The 21,781-nt window shown below is 41.6% G+C and overlaps 1 protein-coding gene across 3 annotated transcripts in view; it reads left to right on the top strand.

Annotated features, from left to right (window-relative positions):
- LOC148034003 (uncharacterized) overlaps positions 1–19,245 on the top strand; it is a 91,378-nt gene extending 72,133 nt beyond the window's left edge. For 2 of the 3 annotated variants that reach the window (XM_087682015.1, XM_087682016.1), the window contains exons 4-7: positions 15,601–15,771; positions 17,776–18,084; positions 18,162–18,421; positions 18,517–19,245. In XM_087682015.1, coding sequence (XP_087538141.1) covers positions 15,601–15,771; positions 17,776–18,084; positions 18,162–18,421; positions 18,517–18,751 — 975 coding nt within the window. In that variant the 3' untranslated portion in view covers positions 18,752–19,245. The remainder of the gene's footprint in view (positions 1–15,600; positions 15,772–17,775; positions 18,085–18,161; positions 18,422–18,516) is intronic. The other variant, XM_087682017.1, reaches the window with a different exon arrangement.
- The last annotated feature ends 2,536 nt before the right edge of the window (positions 19,246–21,781 follow it).

Raw genomic sequence — 21,781 nt, 5'->3', positions numbered from 1 at the left:
CCCTACCTGGCCTTCTCGAGAGCACCCCCACTTTCCCATATAAAACCGGTACAACTATTTTGAAAGAGCTCCGCCTAGCCGCCTGTATCCCCATGAGAAGTCCAACGATCTCTCCCTCCTAAGAAAAGGTGGGTCCCGCCAAGAATCATGTGCTCTTACTGCAAGGAGGAAGACTTCCCATGCCTCGTGCACCTCCCTTACCATACTCTAGTAGCCTCTATGTCTACCTTGCTGGTCCTATAGTGCCTCGTGCACCTCCCTTCCCATACTCTAGTAGCCTCTGTGTCTACCTTGTTGGTCCTATAGGGCTTCTAGGTTCTTGAAGTCTCCTCCAACAATCCAAGAGTCCACCTCTGGAAGTCGTGTTGCAATCTCCATCGAGAACCTGCTGTGTGCCTTAACCTCCGTAGGAGTGTAGACGTTGAGGACTCCAAGGCATGCGTCCCCATGTCTAGTTTGATCCATAGGATCCTCCCTCCCACAATCGTCTCGTGGTCACGCACAGAGGCGGTAGGCCTCAGGCCAATAGCGGTGCATACGTCTCCACTCCTGCTGTGGGCATCGATGGAGTACTCCCAATAGGTGTGTGAGTTGCTTGGAAGTACCTTCCCTACCCGATGGACCTGGGGGGGGGGTGAGCTTGTGCTTGTGCAGAAGTAAGATGTCGATCCTTTGAGCAAGGGCAGGCTGTAACTTCTGCCAAACAATGAATTTCTTGGAACCACGTGCCCCATTGTAGTGGAGGCTATTCACATTCCAGGATGCTAGATGTAAACTCATAGGGAAGCCTGTGACTGAATGAACATGCATCTATTCGGTGTGGAAGTTGCTGATGAAGAAGAAGAGCTATGGGGCATGTGAATGCGCTTTGCCGCAGGCCTGGAAGGTGAACTCCATTCCCCTATGGTGGCCCTCAGGCGGACCATGCGGGTAAAAGATGCATGAGGCGGTACCACCAGTGCATCTATCAGCGAGGCTGAGAGGCGTGACTCTGTACAGCGGTAGAAGCAGACAACTTGTGCGACGAGCCACTTCATCTCATCCATCGGTGCTCTCCATTGTGGAGGGGCTCGAAAAATAATGCTTAGATGTGGGACCTCGGCTCCAGCCCACTAGTTAATGTCCATCATACTCCTTGGCCACTGCTGGGAAAAGAGTGCTAGTCCTTCTTCTCCCATCCACTGGGAGATGTGGTTTGCAACTTGGCCCTTCACCTCCACCTCTATCTGTGCCATCATCTAGTCTCCTGAATGAGCCGTCTGAAGAAAAAAAGCATAGTTTGGTCCGTCCGGTGGTGATAGTAAATGGACCTTGCCGCTCCTTGACTTGTGGACCACAAAGATCGCCACCTGTAGAGGTAGTGGAAACTCTCCGTGCTCCGCAATGCTCAAGTCGGACCACTGATCATTGTGGAAGAACTCGTATGGGAGCAGGTGTGTCTGCCTAGGGAAAGTGTGGCAGGTATCTGGGTTAGATGAGCTAGTGGCTGTGTGGGGAGGGGGGGGGGGGGGGACTAGGCTGCTGGTGAGGAGAAGATATAAGTGTATGATGCTCGTCATCCCCTGTGGGAAGCAGGGGAATGGGTTGGGTGGGGGGTTACATCTACTGGGTGAAGATCAGGAGGGCTGAGTGGCGGGGGAGATGGTGGGGAGGAGGCAGATCGGGGGATGGTGGGGTGATCAGAGGTAGGAGGCGGGTGGCCCTAGAAGGGGGAGGCTGTGGGATAGGGTCGGGGGGTGATCCATGAGGAGGGGGTGGGTGTGGGGGTTGTGGGATCTTGGGTTTGTGAAGGAAACTGCTAGGGTTTGCACTGAGGATACACAGAGTGTACGACCATGACAGAAACACAAAGAGACAGACACAGACATAGAGGGCAAAACTCAAACCCTAAACACAAAACTCAAAAACTCAAACCCTAAACGCAAAACTCAAAACTCAAACACAAACAAAAGAAGGGAGAGGGAGAACATAACTTTGAAGTGAATGAATGCTATAAATGAATGTAAGAGTGTACAGTGTGCTCAAGGGCAGAGCAATGTTGGAGTGTGACGTCCACTGAAGACGGATCCTAAGTCTGTGACCACCAGTCGGAGTGTAGGAGTGCTGAATAGTGAATGGCAGCAGGCTGGTTACCAAAATCCAGCAGTCTGGAGGTTGGAAACTGGTAAACGCAGCAGTGTACCACCGATCGAAGGCTGGAAGCTGTGCACAATCTGCTGTAAATCTGCTGTAAACAGCAGGCTGAAACAGTATCTGAGAGTGTCAGGGGCTGCAATGCTGAAAATGCAGGCTGGTTGACCCTGGAGATGATGGATAGCAGGCTGAACAGCAGTTTGGGACAGTTTGGAGCAGTTGCCAGCAGCTGAGAGTTGTCGCCTACAGCAATGGACAGGCTGAAGCTAATGTGGTTGCAGTTGATGATGGCTGGATAGTCGATGGAGGCGAGCTGCAGGCTAGAAACTGGGCGCCAACAGCAACAGAGGGTGTGTGGGTTGGTGTAACCTGCAAACAAGGATGATCGCTGAATGGGGGCAGCTTGTCTATTTATAGATTTGGAAGGGCGCCCCAAAAATTAGGGTTTCCACTAAACTCTCTCGAACCGCTTCCCGTTTTAGGGTTTCCACTGAACTCTCTTGAACCGCTCCCCGTTTTAGGGTTTTACTCTAAAAGAGCATTTTTAGTGTGTTTTGGGGCTGCTTAAGAAGCTAATCAGCACGTAATGCATATTTTAGCTCAACAGGGTGGGGTAGCTTGTGACGCCTTTGTGGGTGGTGGAGGTGGAGGTCTGTGATTCTGCTGGGTGGGCCGAGCTGGGGGGAGCTGCGAGGTGCTCTATCGGGGGTTCGTCGCTCGCTCTCCTGCTCTCTGTTGTCGTGGTTGAGTTTGAGGGGCTGGCTGAGGTTCCCTTGCCATCTCCCTCTTTGTCTCGTTGGACCCGTGTGAATCCATCAACATCCACCTGCAGGCATGTAGGCGGAGCCACCTTGGCTTCAAAGCACGTGCAATCTGTTGCCTAATGCCCAAAGTCATGGCATCGCAGGTATTGCCTTGGCTGCCCAGTCACAATAATATGCTACGTGAAGGAGTGTCTGCTTGCCTCAATCTCTAGAAACTTTGGTATGTTTTTTGTATCTTTCACAGTGACCCGTACGTTCTGGACTCCAGCGGCTATCGTTGCATCTGTGAAGGAGGCAGTCAGGACTGTGCCGAAGAGCCATCCAAAGTCCTCCACTAACTGACGATACTCTACCGCTAGTCCGGGGAATAGTAGGGTGACCGGGTGTCTAAGAAACCTGTTGTGGAGTGCGAATTCCTCTACTTTGAAGCCACTATATCAGAGAACCATATAGATGACCCCCTTTGTGGAGGCATAAGGTGAGCTATCCACTAGCTCACGAGCCTATAGGATGGGGCCGTAGGGTGCAGTGCAGGGCAACGGGGGAGGCACAGTGCGCCACTGGGAAGATAGGCAGAAACAACAGGGGGGAGAGTGGGGGGCGCAATGGCGGACTTAGCAGCGTGACAGGCAGGGAACTTTTTTCGATGTCAGTTTAACATGTTTGTGTAGAATGCTAATACTAGGTCGTTGCCCAATTTATTTGTTGATTGTTGGATCAGCAAGGGGCTTTTGGATCAGCCAGGGATATCGTGGAATTGCGGCTTGTAATAGATCCATGGGCAATTGAAGTTAAAGAAATATTGAAAGGGGCATTAGATTGGGGCCAATAGGATGTCTATTGTCCAATATTACTAAGGTAAATTGTGCATTTCAATTTATGTTTATTTGTTGATTGTTGTAATTAAGTGCTTGATCAAGGAATTACCACCCTTTCCAAGAGGGAAGGTTGGTTTCGTGGTTTTATTGTTAGGACACCACTCAATCCTTTGATTTGGTGGGCCTGAGGCACCTAATTGCAAGCCAAAGCTTTGTGATAGTGCTGATTTTTGCTCTTAGCTGGGAAATTACAGCAATATGTCTTCGAACAGCAAGATGGAATCAAGTAGTGATGATCCCTCAGAGTGTGGACACTCACATGGGGAAGAAGGAAATGCTTGATCTTGGACTAAGCTCGGACCATGGAAAGCAAGTTGAAAATGTTACTGTTGGGCAAGATGTAGGGCCTTCAAGGCATGATGAGGCTGATGACTAGCTAAGTGAAGAGGAATTTGATGACCGGTTCAAGAATCAGATGAGGGACAATAGCAAATCTCTTTGTTGAAGTGGCAAAGGACATTTAGTTCACACGATGTTTGAATGCTCCGAAGGAAAGCAGAGGCAAGAAGAAGAAGTCATCTTCCACACCTTTGGGATAACAAGGTGCATCGAAGGTGATGCCAAAGCCTTTACCTGAAGCCCCTAAAGATACTAATGAAGCAAAACACTTGGTATGTACGGGGCAAGGAATGCGAATGCAAGGACATCATGGAAGTACTAATCCAATGGATTTTTTGGATAGCTGAGTATGCATGCTATGATGGGGTAGCGAGGATACTATGGTGGTAGCATGATTTTTCATGCTATGGTTGGACAGGGATCGCATATGGAAATGCATGGCACAAATCCCAATGTATGCAGCAGCCAATGCATGGTGTGCACGGCCCAATTCAATTATGGTTGGAAATGTGCAAAACCCTATGTATGGTAGTATTGGTTTGATGCCTTGGGCACAAAGTAGCATGTTTGATAATGCATCTACACCCTCGAATGTTTATGGGACTCAATGAATGAGTGTTGGTCATGCAAATGCTTAGTTCGGTGTTGGTTTTGATGTAAATTCAGCAAATGCATCCTTTTTGCAGCAGCTAATGTATGACAACTTGACATCCGAAGGGGCAACAAAAGACTATGGTGAGGGTGGAAAAGTAGTGTGAAGTTTGAGTTCTTCAATGGTGCACAAGATAGATTTGGTAATGCATCTACACCCTCGAATGTTTTGGGGGGTCAAGAAATGAGTGCTGGTCATGCAAATGCTCAGTTTGGTGTTGGTTTTGATGTAAATTCAGCAAATGCACCCTTTTTCGAGTAGCTAATGTATGACAACTTGACATCCAAAGGGGCAAGAAAAGACTATGATGAGGGTGAAAAAGCAGTGAAGTTTGAGTCCTTTAGCGGTGCACAAAATAGGTTGAAAGCTTTGAATTTCATTTAATAGTTTGATGCGGCGTATTTAGTGGAAAACTTCACTGGGTCTTTAAAGATTCAAAAGGTAGCCACTTTCTTGAAATGGAATGCATTGCAATGGTGGTCCACTCTTTTGATGCAAGGTAGAGCTCCGTCAACGTGGGCACAATTCAAGCAAATGTTTGCATTGAATTAGGATTGTTTCAATAGGTAGGAAGCTAGGAAATCAGAAAATCAGGGAGATCCCAAGGAAAAAAAGCCCAAAACATTAGTGGGATTGGTGCTGGATGTTGTTATTGACCAATCCAATGATGACACTATTGAGCTGTATAGAGCATAGGACAAAATTAGGGATTAGCATGCATTGATTTTCTTTGATAATGGTGCAGAAGTCAACTTCATCTTTGTAGATATGGTAATCTGTCTAGGAATTAGAGAGGATGAGACACATCTATAGGGGTAGTTGGAATGACATGTAAAGGCTATGCAGAGCGTGTCACACCACTCATTGGAAAGGAAAAGACACTCACATTTGATGTAAATTTAAAAGGAAAATTTGTGCTTGTTGTATTTGGAGTTGCCATTTCTAAAGTCATGAAAAATTATATTTTAGCATACTTGGTTTTTACTAAGGATAAAGATGATTGTGAAAATGTTGAGAATATGTCTATGTGAAAGAAAAATCCCATGTCCACGGTTGTCTCCGTACGTAGTACGAATTGATCCGTATGGCACGGTACGGTACGTATCTATACGATTTAGTATGAAAAAATGGATACTTTTTGGCCACTCTACTTTAAGTCTACAACTTTCTTTTTTTCTTTTTCCTTTCTTTTTTTTTCTTCTTTCTTTCTTATTTCTCCCCCAAGCCTCTCTCTTTCTCTCTCAAGCTTCTCACACCCTCTTTTTCTCTCAAGCCTCTCCTCTCTCTCTCTCTCTCTCTCTCTCTCTCTCTCGTGTCTCTTCCTCTCTCTAGTTACACTAGTACCACGTACAAAAGGTTTGATACTATACCATACTTTAGGTACCGTACCTTACGTATTAGTACCATAAGGTACCAACTTAATGGATGTATCTTTTCCATTCGAACTGCACTTTGGGATGAGCTAAATGCTCCTTATATTAATATGATTCACCCATGAGATTAGGTTATTTGAGATTCAAACAATTTCTCTCAACCTCTTTTTCTCAAGCCCACACTTCTCTTATTTGTATGATCATGCATGTATGATGTATCCACTCCCATCTATGTAGTTATAAGTTGTAGGTAGCAGTAGCGCATGTTGTGCATTCCGCATTAGGTTTTGGCATGTTACCCTCAAATACTCATCTTATATGCTCTAATAGCATTGCTATTTAGATTTGAAATATCTATTCTATTATCTTTTGTTTAGAATAATCAAGTTATTTTTTTGTCGTACTAATATCGTATTGGAAGCGATAGGGACATAGCTCGAGCAAGAGTGAACGAGTGAGTGTGACAGCTTGAGAGAGAGAGTGAGCAGAGTGAAAGTACGAGACGATAAGAGTGTACCAACAATTGTATTGGTACACAAGGAATCAAAATGTATTTATACTTAGGGCACATAAAGGGTGCGTTCACATGTACAATGTGCGTGTACTATATACATGGAGGCTACTGGGCCTTTATATTCCAACAACCTCCCACTTAAAGGTTCGATATGAACCTCTAGCTAACCAAGTCCCACTAATCGAATGCAATGCTCGTGCTGAGCTTTGCTTAGACTTTTAGTGAGAACATTTGCAGGGTTATCTTGTGTTTTAATCTTGCTCAATGTGATTTGACCATCTTCGAGAATTTATCTGATGAAGTGATATCGCACATCTATATGCTTTGTGCGTGAATGATACATGGCATTCTTAGCCAGATACACAACACTTTGGCTATCACATCCCAAAACTGTAGTACCCATAGACATGCCAAGATCATCTGCAAGTTTGCTTAACCATATAGCTTCCTTAGAAGCTTCAATAGTTGATATGTATTCAGCTTCAATGGTACTTAGTGCAACAATATTCTGCAACTTGGAACACCAAGAAACAGCCCCACCAGCAACTGTAAAGACATACCCGCTGGTGGACCTACGAGTGTCCAAGTCACCTGCCATGTCTGCATCACAATAACCGTGCAAACTAAGTGCATCCTACCCATAGCAAATACTTTTTCTTTGTGTACCCTTAAGGTATCGAAGAATACACTTGACAGTCTCCCAATGTGCTTTGCCAAGATTTGATATAAATCTGCTAACAGCTCCCACTGCATTAGCAATGTCTGGACGAGTAGCAGCCATAGCATACATAAGAGAGCCACCACAAGCTGATGCATAAGGAACTCCCTTCATAGCATTTGCTTCCACGTCATCTTTCGGGCTGTTGGCTTTGCTAAGCTTGAGATAAGGAGGTAAGGGTACCCCAAAAGGCTTAGCTTTAGCCATGTTAAATCTGTCCAGTACCTTTCCAATGCACTTTTCTTGAGATAAAAACAACAATTTCTGCATTCTATCTCTACGAATCCTCATGCCTAAAATATGCTGCACATTTTTTAAATCTTTCATGGAGAATGCTGATTTCAGCTGATTTTTGAGAGCATCCAAGCTAGTCTTTCTTTTCCCAGCTAACAACATATCATCCACATACAAAACAAGTGTGATGGGGTGCCTATCTGTATCCTTTTTCATGTACAAGCAATGATCTGCATGGCTGCGCGTAAACTCATGAGATAGCATAAAAGTGTCAAAATTTTTGTACCATTGCCGTGGTGCTTGTTTCAGCCAATACCGGCTGTGTTTTAGCTTACACACCATTTACTCTTTTCCAAGAACTACAAAGCCCTTGGGCTGTTTCATGTAGATTTCCTCATCAATGTCGCCATGCAAGAAAGCTGTTTTTACATCCATTTGATACAGCTCTAAATCCAAAACAGCAGTAAGAGCAAAAAGCACACGTGAAGTGGTCATCTTTACAACAGGTGAGAAGACCTCTTGGAAGTTAGTCCCTTCTTTTTGTGCATAACCTTTGGCAACTAGCCTTGCCTTGTACTTGGGTTTCCCATCAATTGTCTTGACTTTGTACACCCATTTGTTTGGAAGTGGCTTCCTTCCCTTTGGCAATGACACAAGATCCCAAGTATCATTTGCATATAGAGATTTAATCTCTTTCTGCATAGCTAGCTCCCACTTACTGCTGAACTCACATGACTTGGCCTCTTACTTTGTATGTAAGAGGCTCACCCTCATCTATAAGCATCACATAATGCAAGGAGGGGTCAAACCTATGTGGTTGCCTTCTTATGCGTGTAGACCTGCGTACCCAATGATCAACATTTTTAGTAATTGGGTCTACATCTGGAGGTATATTATTTTCAGCATTTATTGGCTGCTGTAAACTGTTTTCAACATGTTGTTCATGCTGTACAGCACCTTCATTTTCATTTCCAGCACCTGCATTTTCATAATCAGCAAGCCTATCTTGCTGTCCATGACCTCCTTGTGCTTCTATTTGCTGTCCATCATCATCTGGCTCAAAAATAACCGGCTGATAATTAGTTTTAGCTTGTGGTACAGCACATTGAGGCTGATTTTTTGAAGTAATGGGTGGCTGCAAACTCTGAAATTTCATCTTTTTCAGATCTTCATTAGAGGCTAAAGAGCCTTTCAGCAATTTTGCCTCATTAAACACAACATTACGGCTGCGAATAATTTTCTTGGACTGAGGTAACCACACTCTGTAGCCAAATTCACCCTCATCACCATAGCCCATGAAAATGCCTTTGGTGGATTTTGGGTCAAGTTTGTTCCTCAGCTCATTCTTAACATGCACAAAAGCGTCAAAGCCAAATATGCGTAAATGGTCATATGAGGCCGATTTGCCAGACCAAACCTCCTCAGGGATGCCATTATTCAAGGACCTGTTTGGAGAGTGGTTCCAAATGTGAACCGCAGTTTTGAGTGCCTCTTCCCAAAATTCATTCGGGAGATTAGCAGTGGAGGGCATGCACCGCAGTCTTTTACATAAAGTCCTGTTATATCTTTCAGCCACCCCATTTGAAGGACTGTAAGGGGCTGTAAGCTCCCTCTTAATACCATGTAAGTCACAAAATGACTTGAATTCAATCGATGTAAACTCACCCCCATTATCAGTTCTCAAGCATGTAAGCTTTCTACCTGTCTAAGTGGTCACAAATGAATGAAAAGTTTTAAAAACAGCAAACACTTCACTTTTCTTTTTCAATAAGTACACCCAAATCTTCTTGGAACAATAATCAATAAAGGAGACAAAATATGGAGCACCACCCAATGATTTCGCGGGCATACTACATACATCAGAATGCACTAAGTCCAAGACATTGGACTTACAAGAGACACCAGAGTAAAATGAATTTTTTGTTTGCTTTCCAAATTGACACTCATTAGAAAAATCAAGTTTAGAGCCTTTTCCATCAACCGTCTTGAAAGAGGTAAGGACATCAAGTCCTTTTAGGCTCATATAGCCTAATCTCTTATGCCATAACTCCAAGTGGCTGCAAATTTCAGCAACTGCAAGGAACTTGCCATTCAAGGCTTTACACTGCAAAGAATACAATGTGCCCTTCTTGGTTCCTTTTACAATCAGCATGGAACCCTTTTTTACTTTCCACAAGCCACCACCAAATAGTGTGGTGTAGCCATGCAAGTCAAGCTGACCAATAGATAGTAAACTCTTTTTAATGCCAGGCACATATCTGACATCTTTCAACACAAGCTCTTGACCATTGTCTAAAGACAAGTGTACGGTGCCAATCCCATCAATGTTGCAAGCATGGTTATTTCCAAGGTGCACGTTTCCATAACTGCTTGCATTGAAAATAGCAAAACACTCCAAGCAAGGAGTTACATGGAAAGAGACACCAGAGTGTACAATTCAAGTCTGAGTCACACCATCATCAACTTACAAGAGTGCATTAATCACATCAGTCTTGGTAATCTGCATATCCTACATGTGACATACAAGGGCATCATAATCAATTGCACATAATACATCAACGTCTATATCTGAAAGCTCTTCTATGGCCACGCTAGAGGCCACCTTGGCCTTCTCTTTGCCTTTGGTTGTCTCCGATGCATCTGCCTTTTCTTCCTTCTTCTTTTTATCTCCTGCAATCTTCTTTCTCTATTGTTCCTTCTTATAATATCTGCAATCAGGTTTCTTGTGGCACTTCCGACCACATTGATAGCAAGTAATGCCACTCTTATCCTTTCCTTTGCTTTTGCTTCTGTTTCTCTGCCCTGCATTTGCATTTTTCTTTTCAGCCTTGGCTCTTACATTATAAGCTGAGTTGCTGCCTTCTCCACTAGACATATGTCTAATTTCTTCATTTAAGATAGAACCCCTCACCCGATCATATGAGAGATTGGGATTATTGCTGAGTGAAACCACCAAGGTCTCCCAAGAGTCAGGCAGTATCATAATCAAAAAGATCGCTCTCAACTTATCATCAAAATCCAGATTTGCATCTTTAAGCTGATTTAGAATCCCTGTAAATGCACTCAAGTGCTCAGCTGCAGGCTTTGACTCATCCAGTCGCATATTCACCAACTTGCGCATTAAATGCACCTGATTAACAGAAGTGGTGATCTCATAAGTAGTCTTCAGCTTCTCCCATATTGCATAACCTGTGTCTAAACCCTTAATGTCTGTCAAAATGTCATCAGTGATACCCATCTTTATGTAAGCCACGACCTTTTTATTCACTCTAGCCCAATCTGCATCAGACATTAGTGCAGGTTTATTTTCCTGCAAAGCATCCTCACAATCCTTCAGGAACAAAATGCGTTGCATACGGTCTTTCCAAAGGTCAAAGCCATGACCATCAAACCGTTTGATCTCCATCAAACTCTTGATGTCTGAACTGGAAGAAGTTGCAGCCATTTTATCACGAACACGAGTAAATGCACCAATCTGCAAAAAACACAAGCTGTACTAGCAAAATGCACTGTTCTTCTTTCTCAACCGGAAGTAATTTTCTGCTGTTTGTACATGAATCAACCAACAAACATGCAAAAGATGTAGAAATTTACCAAATTCTGCGCAAATCCCCAAGATTTTAAGTCCAAAATTGCATGAATGTCAGTCAATTTGACCCAACTGAGTAAAGCTTTGCCAATACATGAAAAGCCCCAAACCTCTAGGGTCCAATGTTAGGAAATTTTACCCAAAAATGCAAAAGTTCGACAAAGTTGGCAAAATCCACAATTTAATTGAGGTCGCCACTCGCGATGTCTGTAATTTCTGACTCAAAAGTCACAGACAAGCATGAATGATGCCAAAGTTTAGAAAAGCCCCAAATTCTATGGCGTGATTTGCACAGATTTTGAAACTATGCCTTTGGTATGTGAAGTCCCCCCAAGGAGGAGAGATTCAAGAAAAGTTTTTAAGAAAAAATGTTTGGGATTTATGAAATGATGGTGGGAGGGGGGTTTCCGTTGACCCGTCACGTTGCACGTCCTGCCCGCTGCGTGCTACCGTCAGTCGCCAGTCGTCTTCACCGCGCGCAGTAATAAACTCCCGGTCTAAGCTTGTTGGCCAGTGCTACTTGGTTGGTACACGTGAGAGTAGCTGTTGCCTGGTTGGTCTACGTTCCGGACAACCAGTCTGCACGTTTGCTACCAGTCGACTCTGCCTGTTGAAGGTCGCCTGTATGTTTCACGTTGCGACTACTGCCTGCTGATTGCCACACGCTCAGCACCTCCACTGATCCTGGTCCCGCCTGGTTCTTCACGTCAACCTGACAGTTGTGCCCAGCTCTTGTCAGCTGATCTCATCAGGTCAGACTAGACTTGTCAATCTTGGAAAGCTTGCGGGACTTGATGCTCTAATACCTATTGTTGGAAGCAATAGGGACGCAGCTCGAGCAGGAGTGAACGAGTGAGTGTGATGGCTTGAGAGAGAGTGAGCAGAGTGAAAGTATGAGACGATAAGAGTGTACCAACAATTGTGTTGGTACACAAAGAATAAAATGTATTAATACTTAGGGCACGTAAAGGGTGCATTCATATGTACAATGTGCGTGTACTAAATACATGGAGGTTACCGGGCCTTTATATCCCAACATATCGTACCGTACCTTATAAAATCTTAAGGTACCATTTAGTACCGTATTTTATCGTACCGTACCGTATCGTAGCTTTCGTACCTGGCAACTATGCCCATGTCATATAAAAAATGTATGTTCATTGTTTTTCTTAGTCACTCCCATGATAGCTACCACCTAATAGGCCTGAAGATCATGGCATAGATCTTATCCTTGGAAGTAGCCTACCTATTAAGCCACCCTATAGAGTCAGTGAAGCCTAGCGAGAGGAGATTATGAGCCAGATAAATGAGTTCATGGCATATGTCCATTGATTATTGTGCTCTGAACAAGATCACGATAAAGAATTAGTTTTCGATTCCTCGGATCAATGATGTTATGGATAGATTGCAGGGGGCAGCTATATTCAGCCATATAGATTTGAAAAGTGGGTATCATCAGATAGACATTAGATCGGAGGATGTGCCTAAGATAACTTTTAGGACATCTTTTGGGTTCTATGAGTTTCTAGTCATGCCTTTTGGGCTCACGAATGCTTCTACCACTTTTAATCGGATAATGGATCACATTTTCAGGCTACATAGAAGATTTATGGGCACTTTTTTTGATGACATGTTTGTCTATTCAAAGAATGAGGCAGAGCATAGAAGATATTTGAATATTGCGCTCAATGAACCGCATAAGCATAGGTTGGTTATCAATGACAAGAAAAGTGAATTCTTTTTCCTTGAGATTCTTTTTTCAAGGCATATTGTATTAGCTGATGGTATTTGCATGGACCCTAGAAAGGTTGAGGCAATACAACCATGGCTATCTTTGAGAAATGTACTTGAGATCCGCAACTTCTTGGGTCTATGTTATTACTATAGGAGGTATGTATGTGGGTTTGTTGAAATTGCATCTTCATTGCATGCTTTACAGAAGAAGAATATGCCATATAGATGGATAGTAGTGAAAATTAGAGTTTGAAAAGTCAAAGAAAAAGATGGCTTTAGATTCTGTGATTGTGTTGGCTGATCTAAGAAAGTCATTTATCGTTCAGTGTAATGCATGTGGTAACAACGTTGGGGCTGTTTTGATGCAAGATGCTCGTGTTGTGGCTTATGAGAGCCGAATTCTCCACGGAGTGAAAAAGAATTTGCAGCTGTATAAGAAAGAGCTTTTGGCTGTAATTCATGCACTGTCTACGTGGAAACATTATTTGTTGGGGGACCGATTTTACAATGCAGACAAATTATTAGACTTTGAGGTACTTTTTGACACAAACAAAGTTGTCAAAGAAACATATGAGATGGGCAAATTTTTCTCTATGTTTCATTTTGAGATTGTACATATTGATGGTAAAAAGAATATTGTGGTTGATGCATTGTCATGCAAGCCACAAATTTTGGCCGTCAGCCCCATCAGCTTGGTCTATCACATTGAGTTGAATGCCATGAAAGAGTAATATGTTATTGATTTGGACTTTGCTAATATTTATGATTAGCTTTGCAATTGCCGAAGGTATAAGCACTTTGTGTTTAGAGATGGATTTCTGATCATGTATGAATGAGTGTGTCACAAAGCAATTGAGGCTTAGACTTATTACTAAAAGTCATACTTCTTCGTATGTAGAATATAAAAATATTATCTTTTATTGGCTAGCTTTGAGGCATGATATAGAGTAGTTTGTTACAACATGCATCGTTGTTAGAATGTGAAGCATGATAGGCAAAAGATGTCGGGCTTGTTGCCCTTGCTTATTTTAGATAGGCCTTGGTAGAGCATTGCAATGGATTTTATTTTTGAGCTTGTTTTTGCAGCATATCTTTAAGTATCATGGTATGCGAGAGTTGAATGTTAGTGATCGAGACCCTCGGATGACCAATTTATTTTTGAAGGGGTTGTTTGAGAATATGGGTACCATGCTGAAATTCTTATCATCCTTCCATCCACAGATAGATGGTCAGTATGAGAAAGCCAATTCTATAGTGTTGGATATTTTGAGGTGCTGTGTTTTAGACCATAGGATATAGTGGGAGTAGTATTTGCCATCAGTTGAGTTTGCATACGACAATATAGTGCATAGTTCTTTTGGCAAAGCTCCATTTGATGTGGTTGAGGGTGGCAAGAAGGTACCACCTTTCTTGCAGACTAAGCATAATATCTTTGAGGTTGATCATTATGGGGGAAACTAGGATGCACCCTCTACAAAGATAAAATATGCTATTCGGAGATCTCCTTTTCTATAATCCCAAATAGATCAAAATCAAATCACATGAAAAAGTAATATGTGGATCACTTGTATAAGTAGATGGTCAGGAAAAGCAAAAGAAGGCAGCTGATGGCCATAGACACGATTTGTAGTTTGTAGAGTGTGATTATGTATTGCTTCGTTTTGATAAGGCAAGGCTGAAAAAGATGAAAGGAAGAGAGGGGTTGTATCTGAAGTTGAGTATGAGATACTATGGGCCCTTCCAGGTGTTGTAAAAAATCAAGAACGTGGCATATCGGCTGAAATTACCTCCACATTGGCGGCTGAAATTACCTCCACATCGTAGTGATGTGCTAGAGGATGTCTGTTGAAATTCAGCCTGAGGTTGAGGAGTTGGATGAGATTCAGGTACTCGAGGAGATCTTGGCACATAAGGAAATAAAGGTTAGAGGTAAAGTTTTTAGAAGATATTTGGTGAAGTTTCAAATTTATTCACCAATGATGTAAAATGGATGGAAGAGGATGACTTTGTAGACCATTCTCAATTGTTGCAGCTTTACATAGATGCCTTTCAGTTAGAGCTGCCGGGCTTAGTCAAGTTCAACAGATTTGGGGTGGAGTATTGCCTAATGCTCAAGGGGGAGGTAGCACTTGCGCTCCTCCAGTTGTGGACAGCTCTCGGACGTGGTGGGTCTCAGATGTATTCAGCATGTAGCCAAGGTACCGTGCTGACAATATGTTTGCCCATTTTTGAAGTCAATTTTGTATTTTTAAATTTCATCTTGGTCCCCTATTTTTGGCTTTTCCTGTCCCATCACCATCCCCGTCCGCTGTCACTTGTGATTATGCTAGTAGACACCTTCAGATTGTTAGAAGTGCTTGTGTAGCATGATTTCATGTGGTAATCCAACTTGGTGAAGGCCCTTTTGTGTATGTAAGCATGTCCATTTGGTATTTACCAATATGGTCTACTGACTTCATGGAATATTTTGGTTGCTCACATAAAAGAAATTTTGTTCACAGTTTTTGAATGGAAATGAGATGCTTTTAGTTTGACAGCAAAAATTGACTGCTTAACCTGAAGCATCTTCATATATCTGTTTTTCATTCTGTTTGGAGACAAGTCTGGACTGCATTGTAGGTGCAGCAGCAGTCTTAAGCTCACACAACTTGGTGCTTTTTTCTATTGAACAGCCTACTACAAATTTACCTGTTAAAAGCTCAACCAGCAAATCTAAACCAGGAGGTTCCAATGGGATACAGAAAATCCAGCTGGAAAAGCCAGATAATGCTCATGTGCAAAAAATATATTCTGAGGAACACCTCAATACAGATGATCCCATGACTGAATTGCAAGAACTGAAGGTATAATCTCTACATACCCCCTAGTCATACCTGCTTTTTAGATACAGTGTACAGTGTACTCAGGGTGACTTGTCCATAAATGTCAATGGACTTTTAAGCATCCTGCTAATCACACAAATTATTCAATTACTTGTTTACACTAAAGATTTTCAACGATAGCAATACAAGGGAACTATGTTGGCTAAACGTAACCATCATATCTACCATGACTTACATGATGTAATGTGCGTTCTTTGTTAACTGAAAGAAACGAGGTTATGGTGTGCATACGAGTCAAATAGCTGGTTGGTCACCATTCTTTCTTTCTGAGGATCCTGCTAATTACACAAATCATTCGGTTACTCGTTTACACAAGTTTTTCAAGGATAGCAATACAAGGGAACTATGTTTGCATAGGAGTCAAATAGCTGGTTGTTCACCATTCTTATTCAACGTTTATACAGTCGCTTGATCAGCAGATGGGGGTGAACCCATCTTCATGGGTGTTCTTTGGTCTCTCAGTGCAAGGTCCCAGAAGACTTATGTCAGAATTTGATTTTTAATTTTTATATGGCACCATCAAAGTCTTGCTAATAATGATTGCCTCTAAGTCCCCTTTCTTATGTATTATCTTTGAAGCTGTGATTGTTACCTAATATATGTCACTTTCAAGGTGGTGCTCTTAGCAAGTGTTATCCAAGTACCAGTGCTGCCACTATTTAAAAGACACTTTCAGCTTGTTAGAAATTCTTATGCAGTGAGTGCCATCTTGGTATTAAATGATATAGTCTAGCAAAGCCTGCTGCGGCTTGTTCATGATGTATTTTGGTGACCCATATAAAGGAAATCTGTCACAACTTTCAAATCGAAATGAGATACTTGAATTTGACAGCATAAATAGATTGCTTAACTTGAAGACATTTTTATCTATTCTTTTCTGATTTTGTTTGGAGCCCAGTTGGAACTGCACAATAGTTGCAAGTTCAGCAGTCTTAAGTCCATACAACTTGGTGCTCTTTTCCGTTGAATAGGCTATGGTGAATGCACAATATAAAATCTCAACCAGCAAATCTGAATCGGGACTTCAGTACAGATGGTCCCAAATATTCAGAAGAAATTGAATAAATGGAACGTATAGTCTCTACATGCCCACTAGTCTATATACCCACTTTTTAGATATAGTTTATTGTGTACTCAGGTGGACTTGTCCCTTAATACCAAAGCACCTTCAAGAATCCTGCTAATTACACAAATCATTCAATTACTCGTTTACACTAAAGCTTTTCAATGATAGAAATACAAGGGAACTATATTGGCTAAACGTAAGCATCTACCATCACTTACATGATGTAATGTATATTCTTTGCTTAACGGAAAGAAACAGGGTTGTGGTTTGCATATGAGTCAAATAGCTGGTTGATCACCATTCTGACCTAACTTTTATGCATGTTGCTTGATCAGCAGATGGGGTGGACCCATCTGCACACGAGTGTTTTTGGTTTCTCAATGCAAGGTTCTGTAACACTTCTGCCAGAATTTGATTTTGAAATTTTACACGACACCATTAAAGTCTTTCTAATAAGGATGCAAATGGATGAATCATTTCATCTCAATCAGGATTGTCTCTGTCACATTGCTTATATATTATCTTTGAAGATGTGATTGTTACCTAATATTTGTTGCTTTCAAGGTGGTGCTCTTAGCAAGTGCAATCCATATGAGTGCTGCCACTATTTAAAGACACTTTCAGATTGCCAGAAATTCTTATGCAGTGAGTGCCATGTTGGTATTAAATAATATAGTCTACCAAAGCGTGCTGTGGCTTGTTCATGAAGTATTTTGGTTGCTCATATAAAGGAAATCTTTGTCACAACTTTCAAATAGAAATGGGATACTTCGGCATAAATTGATGGCTGAACCTGAAGATTTCATGTATTTTCTTTTGATTCATTTTGGAGCCCAATCAGAACTGCACTGTAGTTGCAAGTTCAGCAGTCTTAAGCCCGCCTCTTTTCTATTGAACAGGCTATGATGAAGGCAAGTGTTAAAAGCTCAACCAGCAAACCTAAAGCAGGAGGTTCTAATGACCTGCAGAAAATCAGGAAGGAAAAGCCAGAAAGCACTGATACGCAAAGTGTATCTTTTGAGGAATACTGCAATCCAGACCAGTTGGGATCAGTTAATGACGTTAGGTACACAATCTGTGTTCAAAACTTACCTTATGCTAATGACCTGATAATGGTCAGGGCGGCTATGGGTCATCATGGAGAGATCATAGGTTCCTTGAAGAAGCCAACAACAAATGGTCATTGTGACTGTTACTTTCAGTTCAAGGTGCTTTTTAAATTTATGCATATTGTTTTTGCTCTCTGGTATTGTTTTCTGACAGACGGTTTGCTACATTTATTTAGACGGAGGATGCTATGAACAATGCTTTGAGAGTTCGAAAGTTATGCCTTGAAGGCAAAAGCTATCCTATTATCAGAATAGACAAACCAATGAGCACTGTGGTCAGAATAAGCAGGGTCAGTCCCAATACTCCAGAAGGACATGTCTTGTCTATTTGTGGAAAGTTGGGAGCACTTGACACCATCAAGTTTCGTCGCAGGGGAGTGTTTGATGTGTATTACAAAGCAAGTGAACTGCCAAACATTTCCAATATTATATTCAGGTAATGTAGGGTTGAAGGCCTGAAGTTTGGATTGGTTCACTCTCCTTTTACGAATATTCAAAACTAAACTTCTCCCACTTAACAAATTTATGCAGTTTGAGCGAGGTGACTGCTCATCACAGTAAATGGGTAGCTGTCCCTGCTCCAATTGTTCATCCTTCATTACGAGTGTCTATCATGTCTAGCAAACAGGGTAGTTCATGGCATGCCTGGCAAATGAAAAAGGCAATGGAGAAAATAGAGCACGAACTTAATGAAGCAGTGGTTGGCTTTGAGGATTTGAAAACATTGCTGTCATTTCAGGAAAGTGGGAGCAAAACCAATACCTAAGTGGGCTTCTGCAGTAAAGTTCTTTGTGATGGTCTAAACAAATCTTGAGGCTGGCAGTGGAAAAGTCTAAGATCACAAGGTTAACCTCTCATTTGAGACTAATTAGGTGAAGGACGGAACTCAAGTTGCTCTGACACGGTTTTCCTTCTGGAAGTCATTGAAATAACTGATGTCATTTTCATGGAAGTCCGCCAAACTGCTTGATCACTTGTTCACTTGAGCAACAGTTACACAGCCCAAGTAGGTTTACCTTACAATTTGACATCTGGTTTTACTTCATGCTGACAGCTTTTCCATGGTTGGTGGCCTGCCCTTCTGGTCTTTTTGCACCAGGATTGTGCTAGGGGAGAGGTCCTGAATACCAAGGAAATAAATTTTTGTCGGTACATGGGAGCCTGTAGGTTTTCCTGCCTTTTTGAAAGCTGCCAATGGCTGTAACATAACCGTGACTACATCAAATTAAAGATGCAAGGTTGAAGAAGAGTTTTGTACTTCATGGATGCCATGTCTGATCAGTCAATTGAGCTGAGCTCGCAGCTTTATTTTGAGTTTTTGAGGAGAAAAGTAAATGACACTACAGACGTTGTCGCTTGGATAAAGACAGTCTTCATACAATTGTCATAAAAATAAGGGGGAGTTGTTTATCGGAGGGACACAGTCTATTCCCTTCACTATGAAAACATGATGGAAATTGAGGGGTGAGCGAGTAACCACACATACATAGATATAAACATTCATACAATGCATGCGCGCATAACTATGTAACAAATGCATGTGCATACACAGGGAGATGCATGTGCACATCCTTCTTTCTGTGTTATGTAACTATGCGTCCTAATCGGGGTGAACCTTCTACCAAGAACATTACAACAACCTTAGCTACTTTTGACACATCAACAGTCCAATGTAAAGAGGGGAACACAACAATCAACCCTTTTAAGGGTGGTGCCTATGCCAATAGTATTTCTAAGGGAAAGATCAACATTATTAACTATGTTATTGGTTGGTAGGGCTAAGTCATCCTTGGTAAAAAGATGTTTTGATGCATCTAGAGTCTATTTTGATAAGTTAGGTGAGGTTATTAATGCACTTTTTTGGGGGAAGAATATCTTGTAGTATTAGGATTGGGCTCTAGTACCACTATGCTTGCTAGTTGACAATCGAGATACCATCAGTGCTATAGAGTTATCCATTAGTTGGGCGCTCTAGTACCACTACGCTTGCTAGTTGACAATCGAGATACCATCAGTGCTATAGAGTTATCCATTAGTTGGGCACATTAACATCTTTGTGAGAGCTAATGTTTAATTGGTAGTCATGAATTTTGGCGGATTAAGGATTTGAGATACTGACCATAGGTACATCTCTTGCTTGCCTCTTATATTGTCTCTACATTGAGCCCTTATGTGCTTTTTCCAAATCCTTTCAGCTCCTAGGCTTAGCAAGTGCCGTAGAATATAAACAAATTATAGGGTCATTTGGACGTGGCTTCTTGCTCGCTCTTTTCAAAGTTTTCACATTGCAATAAATCTTTTGTATCCCCTTCTCTAAACCTTTCGAGGCTTCTCAATCTACCCAAGTGATTGTATCATGTGCACACATCCATATATTCTATATACATGCATGTAGAAGTGCCTTTTTACATGTAAATACTAGTTATGGGCTATGTTTCCCCTAAAACAAGCTCAATCACAAGCACAAGTATTAAAAAAGTAATAAGCTCTTGTATAAACATTCTTAAAAGATGTGGTTTCCTAGTTGGATAAGCACGTAACCATGTACATAATATAAAATGCATGCATACCCTCAATTCACGATCATCCATCAATATGGATAATATAAATGATATTGTGAGGTGCTACAATTGGAATATGGTGAACTCACAATGTCATTGACTTCTAATGGTTATGGTAGGTTTGGTCTTTGGGTGTCATTAAGAATTTAAAGATCAATGTTGATAGGCAAAAAGCCACTATTCAATTATTTCCCATGTGCCTATGAGCTTGGAGCTTAAACTTTGATTCTAGTGTGCCTATGCCTCATTGGAATGAATATAAAGGGCTTGAATTATATTTGGATGGGCAAGTGTAAGATGCTACTTTTGAAATGGGTATTGGTTCAATGACGCGAAAAAAGTGAAGAAGTTAATGATGAGAATTCCTCTCTCTTCCTCCTAGGGGTGGACGGAAAGATTGAAGATGCTCATCGCAGTGTGCCTTTGCCAAAAATCCAAATGCTCTAGATTTTGGCTCTAGAAAAGAAGAGAAAAGTTGATATTGGCAAATTTCAAAGAGTTGTGAAGCTGTCTTCATAGAATATATATAACTAATTAAGAGATACTTGAAGCATTATTTATTGTATTTATCTTAAAAAGGGTGCTAAAACAATTGTGTGGATGTTGGTTTCTCCAATGGTCATAATCGAAAAGAAGAATGGAAAGTGGAGGACATGTTGCATATTTGTTAGGGCTTTTAATATCCCTTGAAGATGATAATTATCCATAGGTGGATGAGTTGTGTGTATTGGGGCATTCTTGGGTAAGTTGCTCAAGGTCTTTATGGAAGATTTTGGCATTTACAATTATTTGCTGGCACATGAAAATAAGGTAGATGAAGTGTTTGAAAGGCTTGATAGAGATGATGGATAGTTGAACAAAAACAAGTATAAGATAGTAACGTAGAGAGGGATTCTCTTGGGTCATGGAATTTCTACTAATGACCTTGTACATGTGTCTAGTATGGTTGATGCTTTGTTATTCCAAGATGTCCTAACATGCACTAAGGAGTTTTTTAGTTTTTTGCACAAATTAAGGTACTTATCTTGTTTTGTTGGTATGTTGCTAGAACTCATTCATCCTCTTAAAAAGGCCTCTCAATGGGATCTCTTCAAATGGAAGAAGATTGAAGAATATGCTTTCCAAGCCATTAACAAGCTCCCTATCATGTTTGTTCCCTTGAGAAAGGTAACAAAACAAGCTTAAATGAGTTCAAATCCATTAATAATGTGTATTCTAGTTAACTGTTTGTTAAT

The sequence above is a fragment of the Lygodium microphyllum genome, chromosome 7, assembly GCF_053477565.2.
Source record: "Lygodium microphyllum isolate KBCC chromosome 7, Lygodium_microphyllum_v1.1.10, whole genome shotgun sequence".
Taxonomy (NCBI): Eukaryota; Viridiplantae; Streptophyta; class Polypodiopsida; order Schizaeales; family Lygodiaceae; genus Lygodium; species Lygodium microphyllum.
The sequence above is the reverse complement of the archived record's forward strand: the minus strand, read 5'-3'. Positions and strand labels throughout refer to the sequence as shown.